The sequence below is a fragment of the Zootermopsis nevadensis genome, unplaced genomic scaffold (assembly GCF_977971745.1).
Source record: "Zootermopsis nevadensis isolate Lab colony 2312 unplaced genomic scaffold, Znev_1.0 Znev_ptg000019l, whole genome shotgun sequence".
Lineage (NCBI taxonomy): Eukaryota > Metazoa > Arthropoda > Insecta > Blattodea > Termopsidae > Zootermopsis > Zootermopsis nevadensis.
This window is the reverse complement of record NW_028259151.1, coordinates 4,644,078-4,671,934: the sequence shown is the minus strand read 5'-3', so window position 1 is coordinate 4,671,934 and position 27,857 is coordinate 4,644,078. Positions and strand designations below refer to the sequence as shown.

General features: G+C 37.9%; 1 protein-coding gene across 3 annotated transcripts in view; it reads right to left on the bottom strand.

Annotated features, from left to right (window-relative positions):
• The window catches only part of osp (myosin phosphatase Rho interacting protein outspread), a 255,539-nt gene that overhangs the window by 81,866 nt on the left and 145,816 nt on the right, over positions 1-27,857 (bottom strand). For all 3 annotated transcript variants that reach the window (XM_022078478.2, XM_022078479.2, XM_022078486.2), the window contains exon 3: positions 10,564-10,629. In XM_022078478.2, the coding sequence (XP_021934170.2) occupies positions 10,564-10,629 (66 nt within the window). The remainder of the gene's footprint in view (positions 1-10,563; positions 10,630-27,857) is intronic.

The following is a 27,857-nucleotide window of genomic DNA, read 5'->3' as shown; positions in this document are numbered from 1 at the left end:
ATTGTAAGTGTATAAAATATATTTTCTAAATTCCCTTTATTTTATTTACGTTATTTCAGAGCTTTAAATGTAATGCCATTATATTACTCGTCAATGTTTGGGTGCTGGGAACGCGTGGCATCGATTTACATTATAAAAGAGTTTCAATTTACGCCGGTTTCGTCTCCGGCGTAAATCGAGGGCTACCTGTATTTTAAAACAACAGACAGGGATCAACAAACCCAACGCGAGTGAAGAATCAAGGCCGACGAATGATGTGTCTGCATTCTCCCATTAATATTCTCCCCCCACGTTTTTCTGTCCTCCACAGACACTGAACCTTAATTTGGAACTGTTGTGTGTGCGAGGGCCTTTGTTAACGTGACACTGACGTGTCTGAACGTCGAGCTACAGGAATAGGATTAACGCGAAATACAATAAGGCTGTTGTTTTATTCATCTTTGGTTAAATTAGCCATCTTGTTTTACTTCGACCGTCCAGACACGTGTACGATGCTAAGGGCTGTGGATAACAGTGACTCACCTCGCCACTGCGCAGGTCAGTTGTCTGCTGACAAACAAATGAATAGAAAGGTTTCTCCTGAGAAGTTGCCAAAAGATTTACATCAATTTCCAGTAGCCTCATGACACCGTACAAAGAAAAACGCAGAATAAACTCCTAAATTCAGAAATGGTTGCATATGTGGTAACCAGTTGTGTAGTTAACTGTACTGTGAATTTTCGTATCACTTACCAATTTTGGTTAAATACTTGTGGCAGTGGAAGATCATACGTGAAAAATTACACAGCCTGTGTTACGATTCGCACAATAAACAACGATTACTTCCGTAAGAAACATTAACTGGCTGATATTTATAATGAAGACGCGTTGTTTTCTGAGGTAGGAACTGAATTTTAAATATTATTTACATGAACTTAGTACTCCATAACTGATAAAGACCTCCTGTAGATAAACTGTAAATATTATATTTGTGTATATTCAAATACGTATGTACAGACTTTACAAAGTCAAAAACACGTTACAAAGGACAGACCCGCCCTCTGGTCAGACAGATCGCCCTAAAACAACGTCTTCTGGAAAGTTGCGCCATATAGTCATGTATAAACTGATCGATGTTTCAAAGGTGCATTCTGCCTTCATCATCAGGACGAAGTGTCTGACTAAGACAGTAAACGTCGACCTCAGATATAAATCTGGTTATGGGCCCCAAAGGGGGCTCCACACCGAGACGAATGGATGGACGTGAATCGGGCTTGAATTTCAAGGGTCTGAAATTACACCAACAAAATCCAAAACGTATTCGCCCTTTCCTTGTTTGACGTTCCGATTTACAGTTCGCTCGTGTTACACGAGATGTTTAAATAAAAAGGCGGCGAAGAAATTCTCGCGACCTATGGTTTCACAGTTTGGTTAACCAAAGCGTGGTTACGGAGAGCAAACTCGGTGTTCCGTATGCTATCAAATCTGACATTCACGTCATAGCTGCACGGTGAGAGGCTGACATAGAAAAGCTGACACATACGCAAGACATTTTATATAGCGAAAGCCGACAACATAACACACTTCATTTTTCAGCTACATTCAAACATGCTTCGGTTTTACAATAGCTTGACCTCGACACATTTCAAGGACCATGAATTTTATATTATTTATTACACCTTTCAAATCTATTCCATAAAATTAAAAGGCATCAAATTTTAAATCGTCAGCTTGTTTTTCCATCCTTCGAAATGACTTCGAGGTCCACTGAACTTGTGAACTGTACTTAACTCCACATTCCAAAGGTAATTCGTTTATTAAAAAATAAAAATGAAAAGCAGGGACCTTTTCAATCAGAGCATTTAATTTCATAACATACGATCTACCAACTCATATCCATGACTTTGTCTAATTACGTCCGTGACAGGTATGGAGGAGTGTAATCTGCGAATATTCAGCAACCTACGTAACATTATTTACACAAATAGTATTGACGCAAGACTCTTCCAAAAGGCGTTTCATAGAAGTACATACACGTCTATAACTCCATATTATACAGAGTGTCCCATAAACTCCACGCCACAGAACTCTGTTATTTGATATGGGAAAATGTACAAGGATAAGTAGTTTCAAATAATGTGTTTCCAATCTGATTTGTTGGATTTTTTTCACATAGGACAAGCAGTTACGGAGTTAAAATTTTATATTGTCAATAATAAATATTACGGTGATATTGGACTATGTTGCCACGTTGGTATGACAGCGAAAGGGTGATGTGTTTTCAGGGTAGAGGGAAGTGGTGGTGAAGGAGACACAGGCACTACGGAAAACTGCGGAAACACATCCCTCTTTTCGTCATATCAACGTGGCAACATTACCGCATTTTTTACTGTTAATAATGTAAACAGCAAAACGGCTCGCTCTAGAAAAAAATTACAATATATGAAATTAGTAACACGTGATTTGGAACAAATTTTTCATTTTTACATGTTTGAAATTTTTTTTAAATAACTAAGTTCTCCTGTGACCCTGAATGACGCCACATCCCACGTACACAATTATATCTACAACTTAACAACCTAACGTAAAAATGTACACAAAACTGACGGTTGAAAGACAAGGTTCGTAATCGCAGAGATTTGTTAGTTTACTTTAAACTGATAACAACTGAGTGTCGTCATACGCGTTCGTTCTTTAATCTTCGCAGACGTCACGACTACATTCAAACGACCCACTACAAATCTTCGGGATAGGTTATATACACATACAATATTACTAATTTGTAGCCTATCTCAGAAAAGAACTCCTTACAAATTTTCTAAAACCCATTCGCTGTTCACATCCAGAATTTTCTAAAACCCATTCGCTGTTCACATCTAGAATTTTCTAAAACTCATTCGCTGTTCACATCTAGAATTTTCTAAAACCCATTCGCTGTTCACATCCAAAATTTTCTAAAACCCATTCGCTGTTCACATCTAGAATTTTCTAAAACCCATTCGCTGTTCACATCCAGAATTTTCTAAAACCCATTCGCTGTTCACATCTAGAATTTTCTAAAACCCATTCGGTGTTCACATCCAGAATTTTCTAAAACCCATTCGCTGTTCACATCTAGAATTTTCTAAAACCCATTCGCTGTTCACATCTAGAATTTTCTAAAACCCATTCGCTGTTCACATCCAGAATTTTCAAAAACCCGTTCGCTGTTCACATCTAGATATGTTAACAACAATTTGCAAGATTCATTCAAATACAAAAATAATTATAATCTGTAAGACACTTCCGAAAACCTATCTACACTAAGCTAAATAACAGTGTCGTAGGACGAATTTCAGTTAACGGATTTAAATCAGAATTACTCGACTACTTTGCAGTCTCCACACAGATGCTATAAATCAGTATACACATCTCCTTGAATCAAATAATGCAGCTTTTAACGACCAAGTCAATTCTGTTACGTAACACCGAAGCCCACCTGTACAGTGCATTAATTCAGCTGGCCCAGATTTCTTTGAATGGACATCCTGTCCCAGGTATATGACCTGTTAGTCTGTAGGAAATGACGCAACTTCCAATGCCATTTAACTGAAACTCATCGTATTATGCGAATACTTTAGTACACATGCCCTAAGTAGTCAGAATAAATGACGTCACTCAGTGTACGACAAATATGTTGCTATTCATCTCCGACTTCTGTTTCTTGAAATAATGTAGGCTGTCTTACACTGCTAAGGAATGTCACTCTGAAAGCATCCTCACTTCGCGTTCAATGTTATTTCAATGACCAAAAATATTGCGTAATACAGGATGCAACGGTGCTATTCAAATGTTTAAACAAGTTCCAGTTACTTACAGTTTCGTGACCACACGGAAAAAGGCTCTTGATATCCACGTAAACACAACTACTTTCAGTTTTTCGATTAACTTGCTATTTATGGGATTTTATTTTTTAATTCGTTAACGTTACCGTATAAAGTGATAATCCACAGCGTTCAATTGTCATCAAAAGCGCAACTGGTTTAGGAACGATGCCAAACAAGCTTAAGCCAACGTACTTCGTTCATGGAAAGCAAAGACGGACGCAGTGCTTAAGGCATTATTAGACCTACAAACTCCATTTGGTTAAACATGAATCTTCCTTGTTCAAAATATTTTATGTGTTACGCAATTTTTTTTTTTTTTTATTTGTAGTGTTCTGTCTGCCGACAGGTCCATATGAACAGGATCCTTCCATCCTTTTCTCGGACTGGGACCTGTTCATATACGTTCTTGGCAGATGATCCAGAAGTGGTTTGCCATTGCCTTCTTCTGTGTGTGAATGCAGTAATTGTTGGGATGCCACAGAGAAACCGGGGAAGCCCCCGGAGGAAAACTCCGTGTTGCCTAGACCACGGCCTTGCCCAACACAAGTTATAAATTCGGGCACCGCCGGGAATCGAACCCGAGACCCCAGGATTACAAGGCCAGCCTTCTAACGCCTTCTACGCAATACGGTATATAAATTACATTAAAAAATTACGACCTTCATGGTCGGTGGTCATGTTAGTAGTGGCGCAATGTACTCAGTCCCTAACTGTCTAAAGGTTTATGGCAATGGTCGATTAATTTATGGCTAATATTATGTTCGGAATTATCAACTGTCTTAGGTATATTTGATGTACAAGACGTTTCGAAAGTTGGTTGTATTTTCTCTTCTGGTTACTCGGCCTTTGAATACACCATGACAATCCATTCTTAATTTTCAAACGAACGTATTATTTAATATCTACTGAACTCCTATTCTGCAACCACTCTAGAAAATAAATTTAAATTTTTTGCGACAGCGTAAAAAATCAAATCATATTCAAGGAATTTAAACAAATTCATAATGGGTTTCAATGACAGTTCTGAACAGTCAAGTGAACATACATCACACGTTAGTCCGTGTCTGTGCCTGGTTCCATGAGAACAAATCAGGAAGTTTTTCAAACGGCAATCATTTTTCGTTCGCAAGACCAATAATTTGATTACGTTATTAAACCGTGAAACACGCACAGTTAAGAGCCGTATCAGAGACTTTCCAGCGCCATGAGCGACTACAAATCACGTGTCAGTCAATTTAAGCACAATTCACTTCATTATCTGTTACGGAGCTTGGCTTCCAGCAATTTCTTGGAACATGATCGAACTACGAACGACCACCATTGGTGTACCTGCATCTGGAAACGTGTATCCTCGCTGTGAAAAAGTTGGTCCTCTTGTTATAAAACGTATAAAAAGATACAAAAGGGAATACATCATACGAAATAAAACTTCAGACAATAATAATAATAATAATAATAATAATCTTTAAGCCTGAGTGATGAAGTTTACTATTGGCTCAAGAGGGACAACCCTGAGAAAAGAAAAGAAACGATAATAAACAAACTATATTTATTTAAATTTCACAAGAGTCACTTTCCTGAGATGATAGCGAATAGCAACATTTGAGAAAAAAAGTCATATATTCTGACAAATAAGTATAGACAAGTGGTATTCAACCTGGGGTACGCGTACCTCCGGGGGCACGCGAAGACATCTTAGGGGTACGTGAAATTTAAAAAATATATATATTATTTTATGATAAACACTGAATAATCAGTAATGTAATTTATTTAATTTATATTAGATGTAGATTATATACTATGTATAACTTGAATTATATACCAGCTTTGTATGTACAAAGTTGAAGAGAAATTGTATCTGGGGGTACGCGAATAAAAAAGGTTGAATACCACTACTATAGACTATACACCCACGCCAACCCTTTCAATAAATTTTGTTTCAATGTATTCTCTTTACAGTTTAAACACTTTAATATTTACTGCTAACAGCACGCCACTGGGAACCATTTAGAAATTAATTCCTGATAATACAACGAACTCGAGAATACTGACGAATGACTATTTATTAGCTGCGATGGTATTTAACTCTTGCAATAAATCGATCTGGAAAGTCGAAACTGCACTGGGAGCGGCGAGTGTGACCGGAATCCAAAGAAGAAAATTATGAGAATAGTATGGCGGTCGGGTGCGGGGAGAAGAGGGGAAAGCTTGTACTTCGAACACGACTCGACTCCATGTAAAGGTAGCGAGCGATGCTAAGAATCAGGGTGACGTGCCTCTGAACAGACAGACAGACCGTAGCGAACCCCTGAAGCACATAGCTTCGATTGATCGCGATTCTCCTTACGTTTATATTTATCGATTAATATTGCACAAGGGTATAACTAAAGGTTCATTCAATAAAAATTAAATCTATACAAAAAATTTAACTTTTACGAAATGTTTATAGAGTTACCTCATTTGTGGGGCAGGGTTAAAGTTCTAACGTCAGGTGTTCTAAAACAGTGGTATTCAACCTGGGGTACGTGTACCCCCGGGGGTACGCGAAGACATGTTAGGGGGTACGTGAAATTTAAAAAAAATATATATTATTTTATGATAAACACTGAATAATCAGTAATGTAATTTATTTTAAATGTAGATTATATATAACTTGAATTATACACCAACAACTTTGGGAGTACAAAGTTGAAGAGAAATTATATCTGGGGGTACGCGAACAAAAAAAAAGGTTGAATACCACTGTTCTAAAAGATGTCTACCCAGGACAGCATCGGTAGTGTTCGTTAATTTGTAGCAACTGACAATCATAATAATTCACGAGCACACCGCCATTTCAATTACATACTACAGATCAGCAAAATCTGTTGTACTTTTAGAAAACGGATAGGTCATTAAAGCTCTAATTATCAATTATTGAAGTTAAAAAGAATCTACACGTTTATGTACAGGAACCCTTTGTAGTAAGTAATCTATGATGCTATGAGCATAAAACATATTTACGGTTCCTACAAGTTCGTCTTCCTTGTGTCTACGAAATGTGAACTCTACACAATTGGGTAAGCTGAAGACCGGCGATTACAGAAAATCTGCTCATTTTCCCTTCAGCATAGATTAAATCTTCGAAACCCCTCAAGGTGAGAGCTAAAGTAAAAAAGTAAGGGCACACCTCGAAAAGCCTTTGAAGTGAAGAACCTTAGCAGCTGGTCGCAGTCAACTGCGTCGTGCTGTTTGTCATGGTTATCGGTCGGACGCATGGCCTACATTGCATGATCGGCGTGCAGGTGCGAGTGACAAGTACAAGCCTCAGGGTTTTAAAAAGCTGTGTGACTCATGACGGACGCACACAGACAACAGGATCAGTAGTTACAGGCCTAACAACACTTTGCTCATTTTCAGGCATCAAACTGATCGACCTACTGATAAACGTAAACAGGTTTACGTCTTGAAATAGTGTCTATTATAAATTAATAAACCAACACGTTTACTTTATTGATTAAATTGGGCGGTTTTAATCCTTTAAGCGCCCAATGGTAATTGTGTGTGCCACGTGCTTTAACAGAGAGTGGGTTTCGTTTAATTTCCCTGAACAGCATTAAATTTTTTTTTAATTGAAACGTGTTTTGAGGTAGAAACACACAAAAAAATACAATAAAATAGGTAAACTTATTGACTGTCGAAGAATTTTGTGCATATAGTTACCGTTAGTCTTTGAAGGATTAATCAAAAATATTATCTTCGAAAGGAGGTCCGGAGTACCAGAAAGTCTGACGGTAATTTTTGAATTACATAAAAATAAGCGTTTCTACTCATAATTTCCGCCGTTGTTGGTGTCCCATATTACGCTCATGTAATTAGTTTTGTCTACATTTACATCTAGGCCTATTTCCTTGCTGTCCTGTAGGAGAGTTTCTACATTCTTGGTTATGGTACCCACAGAATCCCCCAGCAAATTGACATCAGCACAGGCAAGTACCTGGTGCAGACCATTCGAGTCCTTCCTGATGAAATATTCTGGTGTAAGTCTGAAGACTTTATCTTCTACCGAAATGTCACAATATTCCGATACATGGAATTATTTATCAGTCAGCCATGATACTAACTGCGTATTTAAAATGTGTCGTAACAATAGTCTTAAAGCCGATCTATAATCAGATAACGCTGTATACATACACACACGCCACTAATCCTTGATCAAAGCCAGAAACTAAAATAAAACAATTTAGAAGCTACTCGACAAAGGACAGAGTTACGTGGTAGGAATTATAGCAACACAATATATAAGTCTACCTTACGGTCATGAATATTATGATTTATTAGGCTATAAAAGGTTGGTTCGGCGCCATAAGTTCGACGCAATTCGGCTCCATGTATGTCCCTGGCACTGCCACATACGAGCTACACCCGAGCGTCCAGATACACTACCATTAATAAATGTCCAATACCACACAGACACCTGTCCAAGGCTCAACTTAATTACGCAATAAGCAATGCCAGTTTCTATTAAAAATCTTGACATTGCGAAACTTGATTAATTATCTGCTCCGTGACATTATTCGTATCAAAATAAAATCATCTAGGTTACTTATTAAAATAGGCATCAAAACAGTGCAGAAAAATTGGACAAACATAATCATTTAAAGATTATGTGCTGTAGGCGTAAATTATGAAAAATAAGGGAGTCAGAAAGGCGATCGTGATATATTTCAAGGCAAATTACTGACCGAGAAATGAACCTGCGTGCCAAGATTCCAACACAACACTTGATACCACAAGGCTAACTTGTCTGATAATAACATTATTATACACGGCGGTCACGTAATTCGGTACTACAGCACAACGTGAGTCAAACTTGATTTGTTTTGCTACAAAATGACACCTCAACCGATTCTTTAAGCCTTCTGAATAAATTTCTATACACTTTCAAAGTTGTAAAGACCTTTTAGAATCACTCTGTATTATGTACTGAAACATGATGTAGGTTTCATTCTTCTAAACTGCAATTTTTATAGCTCTGATCACTGTATGGCCAATACGTTTTGATATTACCACGACGATGTAAAGAAACTGGACAACAAATGGAGAAATATTTTCATGAAAATAAATATTTCTCGTTAACTGAGCAACTGATCAGTTAATCGTGAACTAATCTGCTAATAAAACATTCTGTAGCGAAACAATTAATAAATATTATATTAAATGAGCAATACTCTTGTAATTTAAAATATAAAGCTAGCAAAACATTGATAAGAGTGGTAATGAAGTGTAATATAAATCATATGATAACAGCTGATGTCAAGAAATGTCATAGTTAAACTACCAGAATCTAACGAATGACAACAGAAATTACGTTACAACGAACAGAACAATTATAATAATGTAAAGTATTCTGAGTTACACGCTGCATCGTAATAGTGGCATTTGATCGTAAATCACAAAAGATAAAGCGACGAAAGGAAATAATCTAAGAGTAAAGAATTTATCCGACAAATTAGCTGATTAAGAAAAAAACGTAAACTTTTACGGGTTTTTTTCTATTTGGCCTACAGAGTCATAAAACCGAAAACACAAACAGACAACCGCAGTTTTAAACAAAAGTTTTATTGCGAATTCATTTCAGATAGACTACAAGAGGTGATCACCAACAAGTTTCAACACGTGGATCGTAAATTTAAATCAAATAACTACAATGTGTAAAATCATCTGCTCCGAGAAATAACTTCTGTTTAGAGTAAAAATAAATATCTGCTTCTGCCGTGTTTTGTTTATGGCGCAGAGTAACAGAAGTCAGATTCTCGCCATTTTATAGTTGACAGTAGAGGTCGCGCGAGTAGTGGTGGCACCTAAATGCGCGATGTGTAAGCCGAGAGAGGGGAGTTCAGTAGTAGTGGGGGTCGCACAGCCTCAGCTGCGGTGACGTACCGATCTAAACACAGCTAGAGCTACAAACGCTTCTCACGGTAAATAAATAAACCCATATATTTCTTTTGGATCTTTCAGAGGGTAAGGAAATGGATCAGCGGGGAAATGATCGTACCCTGTTCACAGTAAGAAATTCACTCTGTCAGACATATTCGCCTTGACCCATGTCAAAACTCAATTCAGAGTCAAAAATTGGAATCAGATACAATACTTTACTGAAGTAATTCCATAATTGTGGCACACACTGGTGTAGGAAAACAATCTGAAAGTTGGGAATGTTCAGACTTTGCTGTCAGGGAAGACAATTAGCTGTTTAAAAACAGTAAAATTATTTTTTACGGTGAATTGAAGGAAAAAAAATAAGCTACTGGACAGGTCAAATGCTTTTTTATAAGCTGATGCACTAACGGAGATAAACCAAGCACACTCAGAATTCTCGGTCTCCAGCCGAATTTTAAATCTGACACCTGAAGCAGTCCTCAGTAACAAAATGTCGGGTTCCTTCCATAACGAGGAGGTTCCTTTACACATTCGACTGCTACTGCGTAATCAAACATCACCTGTTTTAAAATTGTTCAGAGTGATTGTGAACAGGACATTTAAAGTGTAGGAAGGAACATCTAATTACAACACCTATTGAGTTCATCCTGTTAATTCTTCATTGACTTCACAGCATAAAGTCGGCAGTGTTTTGTAACAATGTGAACTATTATCACACTTCACCTAACAATTCACAGAGTGGGATTCGCCAGCAGGAAGGCTCTCTGCAGGAGACAGATCAGCTCGTGCTACTTACGTGTTCGTCCACGGAGTAACTCAGCTCCCCGTCGTCGTACAGCACAAACCAACGTCGCTGCCATCTCTGAAAAGAACGAAACATAATTTTCCTTAAGACATGACGAAACACAACAAAAATCCATTTAGGCCCTTACTAAGAAGCAAGGAACTTATGCTGGGAACTATATTAACACAGCAAACCCAATCATAACACAAGTAAAGGTTATGTTACTTTGTGGCCTGAAGAACACGCCATGACGTATGAAATGAGGAGACAACACTGAAGGTAGGTCCAGTATTCAATACCTATGCGCATTCAAGGTTGCTCATAATTTATTTTAGGCACAAGAACCATGTTAAACATAGGTTGATTAACACATTACGTTAATTATATATGTTATATATATTTGGCTGTTATATTTAATACTGTACATGTATAAGTTTAGTTAATTTCTTTTTGTAATATTTTTCATTATTATTGTATATATTATCAGTGTTTGCCTGTTATTGGCTTCTTGCTGTTGACAAACACGTAAATAAATTAGTTGAATTATTATTATTATTATTCAAAATTCATTTTGACCATATTTTATGGTATTTAATCTTGTAAGTTTTTCTAGTTTTTTTACTGTTTATTGTTCTTTTAGTATTAATGAATTAAATTATTATATTACTTAGGCATATTAATTAGCCCATTTTCTTTTGAATTATCACTCAATAAAGGAATTGAATTATTATTAGTAGTAGTAATGATACATTTTTATATTTAGTTTCGTTTGTTTAATTTTGTATTTGTAATGTTTTATTTTTATTATTATTGAAATGAATGTAATCATTGTATTATATTTCATCCTGTAATGTTGTTCAGTGCTTGACTGTTATTGGCCTTACCTGGGCTGTTGTCAAGCACTTAAATAAATTAATTGAATTGAAAAGGCCGTGAAAATTATCAAAGTGCTATTACCGCATCACAACTCGGTATATGATACACATTACCCTGTTTCAGACTAATTAAATTAAAAATCAAATATCAAAATAGCTGCATTATACTCTCGTGAGATCATGGTTCGTGCACAGTTAGTTGACAGTACAAAGTGATGGCAACGAGCAGCTTCCCTTGCTCTGGACACGGCAAAATTTCTTTAAGACGGCGATAAACTTGAGTGAGATGTTTCTTGAATTGAACAATTACAGACTCTTCACGGAAAACTGCAAGAATGAATTTCATTTTGGTGCCTGTTGAGAAGTATGTAGCTTGATTCCCACAATGCAACTTAAATTAATTGTAGAAAATAAGTTTTGCTGTCATTATAATCAGTCCAAACTCACTTCATGAAATGTCCTTTATGCGTTTCAACAGAAATGTGGCATTTAAAATGAACGTTTCTATACTTTATCCAGAAGTAACTTCACGTAACAAACCGAAAATCCAATTTTCTACTTTAAAGTAGGTTCCCAGTCACATTGTAATCTATAATCTAGTATTCCGAAATATAAACAGTCTATACATTTATTTACATGTGCCTGTGACAGCATTTGTAAAACTGGCAATCAAATTTCTCTCAGCAGATTTCTAAAAAAAATACTAAGAATCTAAATGGTTAATGTGTATCGATTGTGCCATTCCAGAAGAAATACCGTAAAAAAATGCACACCCACAATGAACGTAATCCGGGTGAGCTCAAAATCTGCCCTTTCAGCGACGACTGATAGGTTACCTGTCATCATATCGACAGAAATACGGAAAGAACTTGGATCATGAATAAGATTCTAGATTATACAGCGCCTACAGTGTAGCCAACCGATCACACAGTAAACCAGAACGCGCTTCACCAATTGAATAAAAACAGCAGTAAAGATCAGAATACCGCTAAGCAATAAACCGAATCATATCATTAGAGCTCATATAACTGTTTTCCACCTTGGTGAATAGTTCAGGTTTCGTGTCCTGGTAGAATCCAACGTGAAATTGAAATTCATGGCGGCATTTTAAAATCAGTGGTTTATTCTCATTAGTCCTGGAATGCCACGGTTCAAGACAATAGGGGTTTCCAGGACAACACTAAATTATTCCTGAAGACATGATAGGTCACTAGAGGCACACTACTGTTTCGTTATCTTTCACGCACATCGCTGGAGCATCTTTCTTTATAAGCGACTGGCTAAGACGTGCAATAATCTCTTTAAATATGTTAAATTTATGTACAGATAATAAGAATTCGTTTATTCACATTGTTAAGGTATTTAAAATCACGAGACTACGATGTTTCTGTCAAGAGAGATAGTTCAGTAAATTCGAGATTTGGATCAAATATCCCGGGTGAAGCATTTCGTAAAGGTTAGTTGTCTGCATTACAGGAACATGATGTCTGACAATTTTCCTTTGTCGCGTCTCAAATTTATAAAAGACGATCCAACATGTGATGGAGCCATGTCAATAATTTGTGGCCCGGTGCCTGAAGAAGATGCCAGTCTCTCGTTTTAATTGTACAGAATTTCAACTTTGAATACACATTCCATCTCGCAGACTTTCAAATGCGTACCCTGACTCCTTACAAAATAAATTAACTACGCAGGGTACACAGGCTTTGGGAAATTATGAAATGTTACTGTCGGTTCACATGGCATCAAAACTTTATGGTAGAACCAAAACTATTTTCACTTACTGATTTCTCTTTCTACCTTATCCAGGTATCAATTTCATTTTTAACTGCTCAGTTCCTTTCCATTTAAAATCAATTAAATATCTACAGCCAAGACAAACAGGTGGCCATGATCTGACCATTACGGAATTCTACTGTCCGCGCGCCAAAAGAAGTCCGCTGGGAGTGGAATGAGCATGAGCGGCTACGCTGTACTTATTCACAGAACATGCGTCCATCCTTGTAACACCATTTGTATTCAGTGGCCACAACACAATTCCGCGCTTGGATGACCGATGCAAAGACACACGCGGGAGTGAGGGAGAGATGGAGGGAGGGAGAGATGGAGGGAGGGAGGGAGAGATGGAGGGAGGGAGGGATTGAAAAGATCGTGAAGCGATAGTTAAATAGAACACAGATTTACTAAAATAGGATAGAATGCATATATTTTCGTCTCGTTTTACTCCAGCGTGCAAGTAAAATATGTGATGGAAAAAAACGTTTAAAGCAGACAGTCATAACATGAAAAAATAAAAAACTGAATCTACTCTATTTGTGGATACCTTAAGCACAACTTGCCAGACCCATAAGCGTCCGCAAACCCCCGGTTGAGAATCACGGGTTTCATAAAAGTAAATAATTTTGGCCAGGCGAGTATCTATCCAGAAACCCTGACCTCACACTCAAAAAAACGTAGAGTGTAATATGAAAGAAAAACAATTTTGGCATTTATTCCTTTGCAATGAATATTCATAAGCACTGTCTACTAAATTTCGTACGATCCAATAGGAAACAAGCTACATCAAATTTCATGGAAGCTACATCTTTTTAACAAGACTATGCCCACTGTACAACAGCAGTGTTCTAGAAATGCTAATAAAAACTTTCACAATTTCTGAACATTAAATTATAATTCACTTTAATGGTGGTCGTATTTCATTCAGATACTTGAAGCAGCCAAAGGTCATATGTAATGTTCAGTCAAAGAAATGGCCATCCCACACAAGTCGACAGACCTATATAAATCCCTATTTAACCGCAGTTAGTTCAATGTCATAGCAACTTCGTTTCCATACTAACAAATCTAAGAATGACATACATTAGGCAAAATCTCTCAGCCACTTGTAATGAACAAGATCATGGCAAGCCACAGCGGTTGCTGCTGGAACACAATAGCCCTCCCTCAAATCTGACATAGGCATTTAACATTGCTGTTAAAAACAACTAATCTGAAATTACTTGTCGCAATAAATCTCCGAGCTTCGCTGACAATTACAAATACACACGTGTCGGTTGGTGGTACGGGACGTACACCACGTGAAAATAAAACAGACTCATACAATGGAGCAGGTTGCTTCTTCAGAAGATAATAACAGCTCGGATAATCAAGAAATCTATTTAATAAAACTAACTTCGTAGGATTTGAGTATCGCCCTGATGATGGCGGCAACAAGGACCTTTGAAAAGTTGGTAAACTTCTACCAGGCTACACGTCGTCACAACCCAGAAGACAGCAATCTTAAAACTAATTTCTCCATACCCTAACTAATCTGTTTCTTACTTTAATTAATGACGCTTTATCACGTTACACAATAAAATTATTTTGTAAAATATATCAGTTATTACTTTAACTTTTAAGTAATTTTCCTATACCACTTTTAATTCATGTCGCTACGATTCGCGTGCATTCCTCTAAGGTTCATCAATAAGACACGTCTTAGTTCTTGATGAGACTTTACGAACGCACTATCAAGTGCCGACGACGTTAACAAATCGTGTTTTCTGGTATCAGGTAACTAATTTACATCACAGAGGATGAAACATTATTGAGTGCACAAAACACGTGGCCCGCTGATGATATTCGCTGCTGCAGACGCCAGCAGTTGGCAAGGTAAAAGTCGCAATAATTTCTAAAGCCACATTACTTAAAACACTCACGGCTAAAACGTGCATCCAACAAGAAACAAGAACACTGAAAGCATTAAACAGACTATTTGTCCCCATTTATTGGTGATTAACGACCTTTAGAATTTGTGTCGCTAACCATACAACTTTCACGGTTTCGTAAAATGTTGACATCAGTATTAGTATTCATTGTGCATCACACCATCTTTTAACAGACGATCTTTTAACGTAAGTTAACTACAGGTTAACCAGGGTCAACGATGCAGTGTCAATTTTCTGGACCTCCCAAGGCGCTACCACAGCTCATACAGTCATGGTACGTATTAACATGATGTAACGACGGTACTGATTTGCCGACATCAGAAGGAAATTATGTAACGATCATCTCAATAACAGACCGTTACTCAAACCGCAAAAGGCTTTTCTTATCAGATGACGTTATTAATCGAAGAGTCAAGCAGACTGAAGCATAATTCGGCGACTAGCACGCACGACTTTTATCTGTGACCACGGCGTGAGATTAAACTCTGCCTCTTTACGGGAGAGAAGGCAAGCTGTAGAGGTCGCGCGAGTAATCGTGACACCTAAATGCGCGGTGTGTAAGCCGAGAGAGGGGAGTTCATTAGTAGTGGGAGTCGCACAGACTCAGCTGCGGTGACGCACCGAACTAAACACAGCTAGAGCTACAAACCAACTGAAGCTGACACCCCTCTCGCGTGTGCTTCGGACGGGTCCATCTCATACGACGAAAATCAGTCCTTTTGCGCAAGTGCCAGCACTTCTCGCTCGAGCCCTAACACCAAACATTCTGCGCGGAACTCACCCTAAAACAGAAGTTGTGCGCAGTGCGGGCAAGGAAGCCGTAACACTCCTGTGGGCTACCAAATTAGGTCGTACAATGTACACATTTGTTTCTGGTAATTCGATAACATCCAACTACTTTCAGCGTCAGTCTCCTGTTCGGTGCCTTTGTGTTCCAGCTCTGAACAACTGCAGTTGTAGTGGGACCATGGAATGCATGTTCATGTGCTGCTGGTTTCTACAGTTTATTAAACTCACATTCTTACTGTGAGGCTAATGGTAACAGAGATGACAGTATAAAAAGTAAAATAAACGAAATGCTAATATAAAATGTATTCTGCTCGCAGTGTAAACTACTCAGTTGCATTCCACGGCGGGTGTAACTTAGCACTTCAGTTCCTTAATTCGGTTCTGTCGTCTGCACAAACTTGCTAATCTATTAAATTCATAAAACTAGAACTTCACTGTCCCCTTGTAACTGAAATGTCCAGACTTCAAATCCTTCGTGTTCAACCACTCTTCTAGTGTTTATGTCTGCAATGTAACGGGGCAGACATTTCAGTAAAACGGGAACAGTAATTGTGCAGAATTAACGTTGCCACTAAATCTGAAATTAAAAAGTGAACTCATAACAAACGTGAAGGAATACTACAGAACCAACCATAAGACATACAGTCACAGCAGTTAACCTCAACTACCGACAATCGTTAATAACTAACTAATAACACTGAAGAATATAATTTCCTGCCCCAATGGGGAGAGATTACTTATACTGCATGCCCTTACTTTAAAACAAAATTAAAATTCAGACAGGGGAGGGTGATATTGGAAAATATTCAAATGACAAAGGGTTTTACGTCTTGTGAGAGAAAAGACTGCATTACGAAGAAAGCATAGTGTATAGTTAACTTCAGTTTTATGCCTTCTCCATATGTCCTTAAAGGTAACAGGCATTGTAGGTATCTACGTCGCTGTAGTACGAAGTAAATTGGTATGTCTTTATTTTTAGAGAAAATATTTTCACTCAGGCTAGAAATTAAATATACGTCCCCGTACGGTGTGAACTGGACTTAAAAGTATCTAATAACTTCTAATTTGCCGTTACGCTTTATACCTTGGTGCATAAATGTCTTACTTTGTCAGCAGAAGACGCGAAATACAAACATTATGACATGTATAATGAACTAATTTTGGCTATGAGATGATAAAGTTGCGTCATATTGTGATAAATATATATTTGTTTAAATCTTGTCAGTCTAATCACATTAAAATTCCTATTAAATATTAAAATATTACTATAATTAACATTTAAATATTTAAAATATATTAAATGATGTTCTCTATCGAAATGTTCGATTTACATTAGATCATCACAACAAATAATTTTGGCTAATCATAAAGAAATATTTTGGACGAGTTCGCATCCCAAAGAAGCCCGCTATCTCCGATCGTCTGCCTCCACGCACGTAAAAACTTGACAAATGCTGAATAAAATTCTATATCAGGGAATTTTACGAAAACTACAGAGCCATGTAAATTTTGTCTGCAACAGCCATGACCAACTGACACTTTGTACGAAGACCTTAAGTGTTCGCAAAATAGCTCCCCTTCCAACTTCGCTACCTCCGTTACTGTGACGTAGCTCAGGCTCGGGGTTATTTTGCGTCCACTCTACATCCGTTGAGGTGCTCACTCGCAGACACGTGACCGGAAGGCAACGGCCTGTGAGCAAAGACTGAAGGCCACAATCGAAAAAGGACACGCGCATGAATTTGATCGTTCGGTCCGGTTCGGTCGTAATGATGGCATCAGTGATTACGTCATCACCACCCGGATGATAGAAGTAGCCTGGCAGGCACCATACTTACACCCACACAAATGTCAATGACATCAGCTGCAGTGGCAAAAATTAAGAAATAAAAACACACTAAATGTTTTTCTCTGTTCTTCCAGTATTTCATCTGGAATAAGTCAAATAAGGCAAACGCATCAGAATTGTCACGCTATGCTGTCTTCAGATGGAAAAAAAAAACAATTGAAATTTTGGACTGGTAATTATGCTCTTGTGGCTTTTCTGGTTTTAAGTCTTCAGATAAGTAACTTTTGTTTTATGTCTTCATAAAATCCCTTTCTGGCAATACTTAGTTTTAGCAGCTTATCAGGTTCCAAAAAGCTGACTTCAGCTGTATACGAATTGATCTGGATTATCCCCTTTGTGGGACGCAAAAGAAACGCATTTTTCATCTGACGAAGGCAGCACAGCCAGCTCTCGAAACGTATGATTTCGTGTTAAAATAAACATCGATGGAAAAGTGCAGAAAAAGATCAACATGCCACTGAATGTAAACAAACAAGTTCCACTATCACAATGTCGATGTTGCTATTAGTATAAAAAATGACGAGGAATTGTGAACGCAGATATGAAATTTCATACTGTCACTGAATTCTTACTACCGGCCTAAACTGGTATCATGTTCTGTTCCCAAGGGCGGTATCACTCACGGTCAGGTGCCAACACCAGTTACATCATTGGAACGGCGCAACGTGGATTGTAGTGTGCAGAAAGCGGTTTCAGTAAGTTCCGTGATCGATCGACAGGCAGATCCAAGACCTACAGCCTGTCACGATACATGTATTCGCTGCTATCTAAAGATCAATGTCATCACCGTTAATAAACTCCCTATCACGAAACCATAATAGGCCTGAAATGTTTCCGTTGTAGACAGGTTTTCGTTAAATTAAAATACTCCCACATAGAAATGTACGTACATAACGTGCGTATTTACAACTCAAATCACACGTCTTAAGTTCGTGCTTCAGATTCGTGGACACAACAACCATCTGCTACTGATTATTTCGATCAAAAAAGGAATTATTTCAAAATTTATGAACGTTCCTCCGAAACGTCGATATCTATCCACAAGTCTGCACGGCGTTACAACCCAGAAGACCAACATCGACATCATCACTACAGCACAACCTAAAATGGCATGTAATTATTACATTAATAACTATAAACTATAAAATTAATTAGTTTACTTCAATGAAATCTTTAATTATTATTTGCGTAAAACAGTACGAATCCGAGACTATAATGGGAGCGGGGAACTATTTTGTAACAGATGAAACCTTATACAAAACTATTTAGATGGTTATCCCAATGAGACAGCGTTCTTCATTTATGAATAGTAAGCTCCAACACGTAAATATTTGTCTCGCCTAAAGGTAAACATAATAACAAAAGCATAATAGTCACTTATTACACCACATGTTTTTTGAAGTTAATTTTGCATTCGGCCATTTCGCTACGGGAGAATGAAGACGTTAATGGATGTCTTTTAAAGCAAACAAGGAGTTCGATGATAGCAGACAAACGTACATAATCTTCCTCTTGAGAAATAATTTTATCAAGAAAGAAAATCACATCTGAATCCATCCTTAAACACTTCACTTTAAGTGTATTTGAACAACATAATTAACTAAGGACTGAAACCGGACGCATAAAGTCAATCTATGGGAACAAATATTCTTCCATCCCCACTGTTTCAAAGTGCAAAGTTAACCATAAAGTTATGCACGATGTTTGACCGCTGGGACCCTAAGACCTGAATCACAACAGAGGTATGGATGAACATGGATGACTCTGACAAAAGGTTCATTAACTGAGATGCGCGTTCATAAGTCGTTACGTTTCAAGATGGCGACTCTGTGCTACAGTTAAATTAATGGCGTTGCATTGCCGTGTAATCCGGTAGAAGTTTACCATCGTTTCAGAGGTCCTTGCTGCCTCCATCATCAAGGTGATGGTAAACTAGTAATCTGACTACAGTCCGCAGACCAGGAGAAAAGCCCTGCTAGGAATTTGATATACGCGCATGCGCAAGATTTTGCGGTGAGTGACGACCCATCCTAAAAGCATTCGTTCCACAGCCACTGAACGAACAACAGACGACAGGCTTTCATGTTTTCTAATGGGTTCAGCTTTAAGATTACCTCACAGAGGCACAGTGATTGAATCTAGAATATTATCACAACACCCACAGAACACAGCACAGGTGCACTCACAAGACGCTACTCTCAACTGCTTGATGTTTTCAGTATGTGTAGTAGTAGTGTAAAACTCTGACGTATCACAGTTCCCACCAATAGCAGCCCTCTAGCCCGCTTGGTAGTAAACATCACCCCTGCACCGCACTAAAACCGTTTTCCCCTCGCAGGGATTTTCTCCAGGTCTGCCCTACAACCACGTCCATCAAATCCTACGTTGTTACCAGAAGTTTGTAAACAAAGTTGGCAGGCAATGACAAAGCAAGTTGAATGCATTGAATCCGAGATCGAATGACCTGCACTGCGGGTTTATCAAACGAAGTAGGACCTGTCATATCATCTTACAACTTCCTTCGTTCGAGAGACCCTTGATAGGTATCCAGAGTGGAACAGTCACTGAAACGAGACAACAAACCAACGATCTCTGACTTCCTTACGTAGTGTGACGTCTCGTGACCTGATTGTGACGTCGATGGTTGATGGGCGTTATCATGGTGTCGAAGGGACCTACATCGGACGATTTCGTGTCGAGGTGACCCAACGGTGAGTCGTTTCGTAACGAAACACGTGGCGGAACCGACCCAGCCGTATACAAGCCAGCCCATACGTAATAAAACATGCTCTGCTGAGCAAAATGACATCGAACAGACCCATATCTCACAGATCTCTCGTCTCCACCGATTACCGTAGCCTGTTCATGGGAAAATCTACAAGATCTTAAATTACCGGAAAGCAATTTCGACTTGTTCCGGCCCATTTCAGACAACGGAAATAATTACAAACCTGTCTCTTAAAAGTAAACGTCGGAGATGGAAAAAAAAGTAGATGCCACACTGTATTGACAATAACAAAGCTGAATTACGAGCAAGAAAATTATGGTTTTTGTGGGCAGTACCATGAAGTTAGAATCACGACTGTAACTTTTAAATCGTCTTGCACTACTTAGCAGTGCAACGCTCATTAAGTGCCTCTTATTATTCACCCCGACCATAATTAAATCCACATAATCAATTTTAATGCCACGCACATCTTTCTAAGGGATATGACTGAAATGTTTCGGTCAAGAAAGTTGAATAGCATGAATACGTGTATAAGTTACAGTACTTCTGTATTCATGAGAGTATTTTTTGATAAATGTTGATTTTGTGCTCCTATTTAAAAAAATAAGGTAAGGTGGGGTAAATTAGGAACACTCCCTCTCTCAAAAGAAGTTGTACTCTGCAAACAATGGAACAGAAACCTCAGTGAAGTTAAAAAAATATTTGTACACCAAATATACCAAAATAATCATTTTGGATCGAATAAAGCAAAAACAGAGTGCCCACTGAGAAAAACACGATGACGAAAGTATATTTAAAATGCTTGGCATCTGTCAAAAGACGAGAAACTGAATTTTTATCGACCTGATACAAACAAGTGAAAAACTATGTGAAAAATGTGTGTTTATTGTTCAAGTACAAAATTTCAATGGCTTTTATAGCAGATCATTACATCCATGTTAACAAGGCGAAGTTTAAAAAAAATATACAAACTTAATAAAAAAAATGCGATTCAGTCATTTCCCATGAATCATCGGATTCTGGACACAAAATTGCCACCGAGGTCCAACATACTGCCAACATTAGCACCACGTTTCCAGCCAGCCGCAGTCATTCCAACTGCTTTTTTGTTTTTCCTATTTGTCTGTCGACTAACGACAGGACCAAGTTAACGAGTTACGAATTACAAGTAGCCTTCTTAAACGAAGTAGAACCGTAGCCTAATGACAAGAATCCTAAGGCTTGCGTGTTCAAACCTCGGTGAATGCCCTTAAAGTGTTTTCTTAGACACACCCAGTTCCATAATCTATATTCTTGCTTGCCCTAAGTCGAGTTTTAATTATATGGTGAAAGCGAAATTAATTAGCTTGTCGAAAACCGAAATTTGAAACCTCGAAATCTCAATTCATAACACATGTAAGTTCATTATCCTAACTTCATCGCATTCACTTTTCAATTATTTGGGTTTCAATTTAGTGAAACGGGGTTAAAAAACAATATAATCTCATGTTAATGAGGTATGTAGGCTGGATATCGTACCAGAAATTCAACCGCTGTCAGAGCGAAATGAATTAAAACAAGTTCCAGTCATTTTTAAACATTTAATTTAGTCGATAAATTTATGAAGGTAAAACTGTCCAATAGTATACACAGCCTACACGTTACCATGTAAAATAGTAGGCCAGCACAGTCCTGTCCTACAGTCTATTACAGACATAGCAAAATAACAAGATTTCAGAAACTTGAATAAAAAATGTACGGGAAGGAAAGGAAAATACGAACGAAGAATTAAAAGACACAAAGAACCAGGACAAAGGCCATTTATAATTCAGTGATACCACCTGCTTTTAACCATCAGTAAAGCTGTCTCGCTACCAGCCAAGCAGAAAAACTAACTTTTAAACTTCAGAATAGACTTCAGCATCCTCAATTATTCTTATTTTTATTCTAGTACTCCTCAACTGATACATATTTTTATAGTTTCTCAGTGTTTTATATCACACTGATTATAACCACACATAATATCGATAGATGTTACACCCACTTCACACAGCTTGCAACAGGCATCGAAAGACACTCTGTCTTCGGCAGCAAAATTTCTTTGGTCACTACGTTGTTGGATGAGACTTGTTCTTACCATCATTAATTTTCACACGTTGAATTTCTAGTTCGTCGCTTGTCATTTAGACAGAACACTGCAAAACTGAAAGCCTTATTATTTATTTAAAAACAAGACTGGACACTGTGTTAATAAAAAATGTCGCTCGAAAGTGTCCACTGGTGAGCTCTATTGAACACGATAACAAACTTCCGGTTTCCATAAACGGTGGTGAATATCTTGACCAAGTTAGCAAATTCATCAACAACATGTAGCTAATTCTGATATCCCCTCTGCAGGGCATGGAGGCGTTACGTGATAGGAAGTTAGCTTACCTGCACTTCTTGCTAAACCCAGACAAATATGACGTATCGATAAGCATTTTCTGGAAGGTCCGATATCGAACACCGCATGATGATGACACCTATTCGAGGATTTGTTGGTCCGAAATGTCAATTTGCCGGGAGATTTCCATCATCCACTCCACGTGTACTCATTTCCGTGAGTGGTGAGATGGATCGTATACAATATCTAACGACGTACAACTGACGCATACATCTTTCACACCTCTTGCATTACATGCCAATGTCGGTCTTCTTCTTGTGGGTACATACCAACGTACATACCAACGCCTCAATCTTTAACCCTAAGATGAAATTTTAAGTTCTCACTATGATGAAAATGTCGATTTTGGTCTACTGGTCTGTAGCAGTGTGAACTTGCAAAGTTTCGAAGGAACGTGCTGTGTCCATGTTCAGCCCTGAAGATACCAACGTTTTGGAAGAACATACTACGTTCATATTCTTCCGGTAAGTTCGATATCTATATGTAAGTCTACACGGCATTGCAAGCCCTTAAGACCAACATCGACGTGAGAATCGCGTATCTTCATCATCAAACAGAATCTAGTAGCTGCCGTAAATGCTGTACGTCCTCACATGTGGATTTTGCCACTAATCGAACAGCTACTAAGAACCGAGAAAATGCTGCAGGAAAGCGGAAGGTCGTGGGTTCAGTATTCGACGTGCGTGACATTCTACAATGACAAGTCTTTAAAGCAGAGCCCCACCACACAATATTATCAATTTAATACTTTACATGTGGTTGTAACTTTAACAAAAGATAAGCGGTAAAGATAACCTTTTTCAGCAGTCGCTGATATATCATGAGGAGCGGCTGTGTCGTCAGAGACCGCCCTATCCCACACAACATTTTGGGTTCTCCATGTTCTTTATACAAATTAACATAATGGTATTTGCAAGGTCGTAAATCGTTTCATTGTTTCCAGCTGCATGTATGTTTACTCTGTGTTCTTAACTTCCTTTCAGGGTTAGAAGAGACTGTGAAATGGGCGTAACGGCTCCGTTGGACGGGGATTTCGTAACGAAAACAAACTGCCGTGACAAAGACGGGAGAAAATGACAGATCTCCCAAGAATAGAAGAGGTGGTAACATTGTGAATCTTTAATGGATGTGCATCACCATCTTGGGTGGATTGGTGGGTAGGCCCGTTTAGATTTCGAAGAAGCACACAGCGAGAAATCTACGACAGGCATAATAACGTAAGGTCTGAAACAAAGTTTAACTTCCAAGTGTGACTGCAACTAAGAAGAGTGGCCCGAACGACTACTAACCACGAACAAGTTAGTCAAATTCATTATCGCCGCCATGAGAACCTGAAATGTTATCAGCTACAAACCACGGTCAGCTTTAATCGGCGAATGACCAAGGTTACCACCCATGACGCAATTACAGAACACGTGTCAAATTTCAAGCGAAACAGACACCACACCTACGGTAAAAAGACGGATATTAGGTCAATTAATTATAGAAAGAGAGGAATAAAATTGTATTCCGAGATAAATCTTAGTAAAATTAACTAAATTTTAATGTTACTTTAAAGTAAAATGGTAAAGAATAAAACACAAGTGGTTCTAAAAGGATAGAGTATTTATTATATAGACATTTGGTTTCGCATCACAAACGAAAAAATATATAAATAAACACTAAAAACAGAGAGAAATGTTTCATAAAATCATATTACCACGTTTATAGGCCAATTTCGTGTCCACAGCCAGTTAATTTTTACTAAGGCTTTCGTACTTTTCACCAGGTCTTCCAATGATCGCCCTGATGATGGAAGCAGCAAAGGCCTCTGAAACGTCGGCAAACATCTACCAGACTACACAGCGCAACAACCTAGAAGACAGCAATCTTCAGACTCACCGTCGTGGAAACCTCAAATCCTACAAATGATCGTATAAAAGTAAAGAATCATGTCTCCCGAGATATAAGCGATCCTACGAACCTCGTATTTACGTGTTCCGAAGGGCGATACTCGGCGAAGCCTTGTTCTGCTCTGTATTGCAGCAATGTCGCTGAAGATTATTCCAGCAAGGCGTGCATATTGCTGGTGGTGACGATATTCCACATAACCTTGCTCGATCCAATGGACAAAGACGAGTGTACCGGGTCAATAACCACACCTTAAATCCACCACCTACATCATCCTCATTATTATTAGTTTCTGGCATCACCGACTCTCGTACCTAATAATCATAAGACATGAACATGTTTGTGACTACGTCACTCATTGTTATTTCCAGAGCGTTGTCTCTTGTCTTCTTGTATTAATGTATTAGGGGGGCAGGTGATTACGCCCCTATGGGTGGCGTCAGCCCACACGATGGTAAACACATCCACAGGACACATTACGCTGTAAACATCACCACGACAGAGTCCATAATTTTGCGTGATCATTTGCTATAAAAGTTAATTTAATTTACTTACCTACTACAAGCGTTCATAAGCCAACTACCTACAATAATGATTAAGGTAGTATATTTGCGTCATATTGTGAATTAGGTTAATATTTTAATATTTTCCGTCAAATCACAATTTTTATAAGATAATAAAATATAAAATATTTAAAATATCATTTCACGTTCCGCATTCGATGCGGAACGTGAAATGATATTTTAAATATTTTATATTTTATTATCTTATAAAAATTGTGATTTGACGGAAAATATTAAAATATTAAAATAATAATGATTAAGTTCGAATTGTGCACTCTGAGCCCTGTATTCTTAAAATAAAATTTTCTGGATTTGTTCAATCCCTACGAAACAATGGCGAAATCATCCAATAACTTCGATGTTGAAGGTGTGAAAATTTAATTATCTTGCTGTTTCCTTGACAACCAAGGTGCTCCACAGTTGACAATTATGATTATATAGAAGCTGCCACTGATAGACCTACAGCTTATAAAAGGAAAAGGGCACAGACAGAGCGCGTTCATCTTTCTTAAAATAACACCGAATATATAAGAGTTACAGCATCCTTCAGAGAAATAGGATTCGAAGTTTTCACTGCGGTGAGTCCGAAGATGGCTGTCTTCTGGGTTGTAGCGCCGTGTAGAAGTTTACCAAAGTTTCAGAGGTCCTTGCTGCCAACCCAAAAGACAGTCATCTTGCTTCAGAGTAGCTGGTCTGGACTTATGTTATTATCTTTCCAACTATAAATTTACTCTGTTAACTTGAATTAATACGGGTAAATTACGACTAGTAAAGTTTCATTTTTGTGCACAGAAAACAGTGAAGTGTTGCAATGGAACAATGCTCGTTGGTCTAGAAATAACAGCGAAACATACGAAGTTTAACAGAGTACTGGCTTTTCAACTTGCAGTTTTTAAGCACAGCGCATTGCAATAGCTTTTTCGGAGTTGGTATAGGATTGGGGTAGACTGCAATTATTTATACTAGCCTAGTTCACTGATACTAACGTTATCATTGCACATACAAACACACAATAAAATATGCATACGATAATGAAATTGAAGACGCAAATTGTTATAATGACATCGCTTCGACCCTGACAGGCAGAAACAGTTTCCGCAAAGTTTGGTGTAAACTTCGTTTCAAGAGGGAGACATTTCCGATAAAACATTACATAAAGTCAGCATGTAACAGCTTTAATAATCGCTATAGTCGCATTCCCTGACATAATTTAAACTTATTTTTCACTAATCTGTAAACATTTTAAAAACATGGGCCGTAAGAATTGTATAAGGTGTATCCTAAATACGTATGCCAAAAATTTTCTACGTGTGAATTACGTCTTGACGTCTTATAATCCTGAAATATGGTAAAACATGGCCAAAAGGCTTAAAATTTGCGATAAAACTCTTATGAAGTTTCCATTTTAAAAGGAAGATGTGTTACGAGTATAAAGCATAATGGCACTGTATTTTAAGTATCGCATATTAAAGCCAGTCTTCCGACCAACAGCAAACAGTATGCATTCCGCAGACAAAAAACATATATTGCATTACAGTCTACAGGGAAATAATTTGATCAAAGTTTAGGTATCTTTCGCCTGTCTGAAGACACTTCGTTAGTTAGCTCTGAACGATTTGACGACACTTGAGGAAACAGTTTCCATTCGACACACACACACTCAGAAAGCTAAGAAGCATTGAGAAGGATGTCACAGCAATGTGGAGGGCCTCTCCAGCTGTAGCACCGTGTCGTTCAAAAATAAACACGCGGTGCATGACCTCCCGGAGAATATTAACCCACCAGTTCCATGTCTCATTAACACGCTGTACCAATATTATGTCGGATAGTGCCCACTGTGTGACGTAAATTTCATCCAGGTACATGACGTTTAGACAACTGGTTCTACTCTCCTCTGGCGGTCACTGGTTGTCAGTTTGCTGAAGGATTTTTTGTTTTGTTTATTATTATTTTTATTGTTGTTGTTAATATCTAATAACAGTACTAAACCCGTACTCACCGCCTTGGGAACCTCAAATCCTATTTGGGAAAAGATTCTACATTTATTGTTACTAGTGATTAAATAAAACGATAAACATGCCACATGTAACCAAACATAATAAGCTATATCACGTTATCATTTGGTATACTAAATGCACGACAGATATTTTTTTAATTACATAGGCATAAATAAACAATTATTTTAATTAAATAAAATAAGTCAAGAGAGCGTATTGTGGCCACGAATCCATTTACCTACAGATGCGTTACCTAACTGATAACTTGCTCTACACATTTACAAATATTTTCCATCAGCTATATGCCTCAGAGATGTACCAAAATATTTTTAAAACCATTGGCGTGTTAATTTTCCATAATAACGTTACATTTATAACTACGGCACACGATTCTGGGTAACGAACCAAACTAATTGCCCCTTTAAATCACAGAGATACTACATGCTCTGATCATTAAATAACTGTATTTATGAGTTTCATATTATT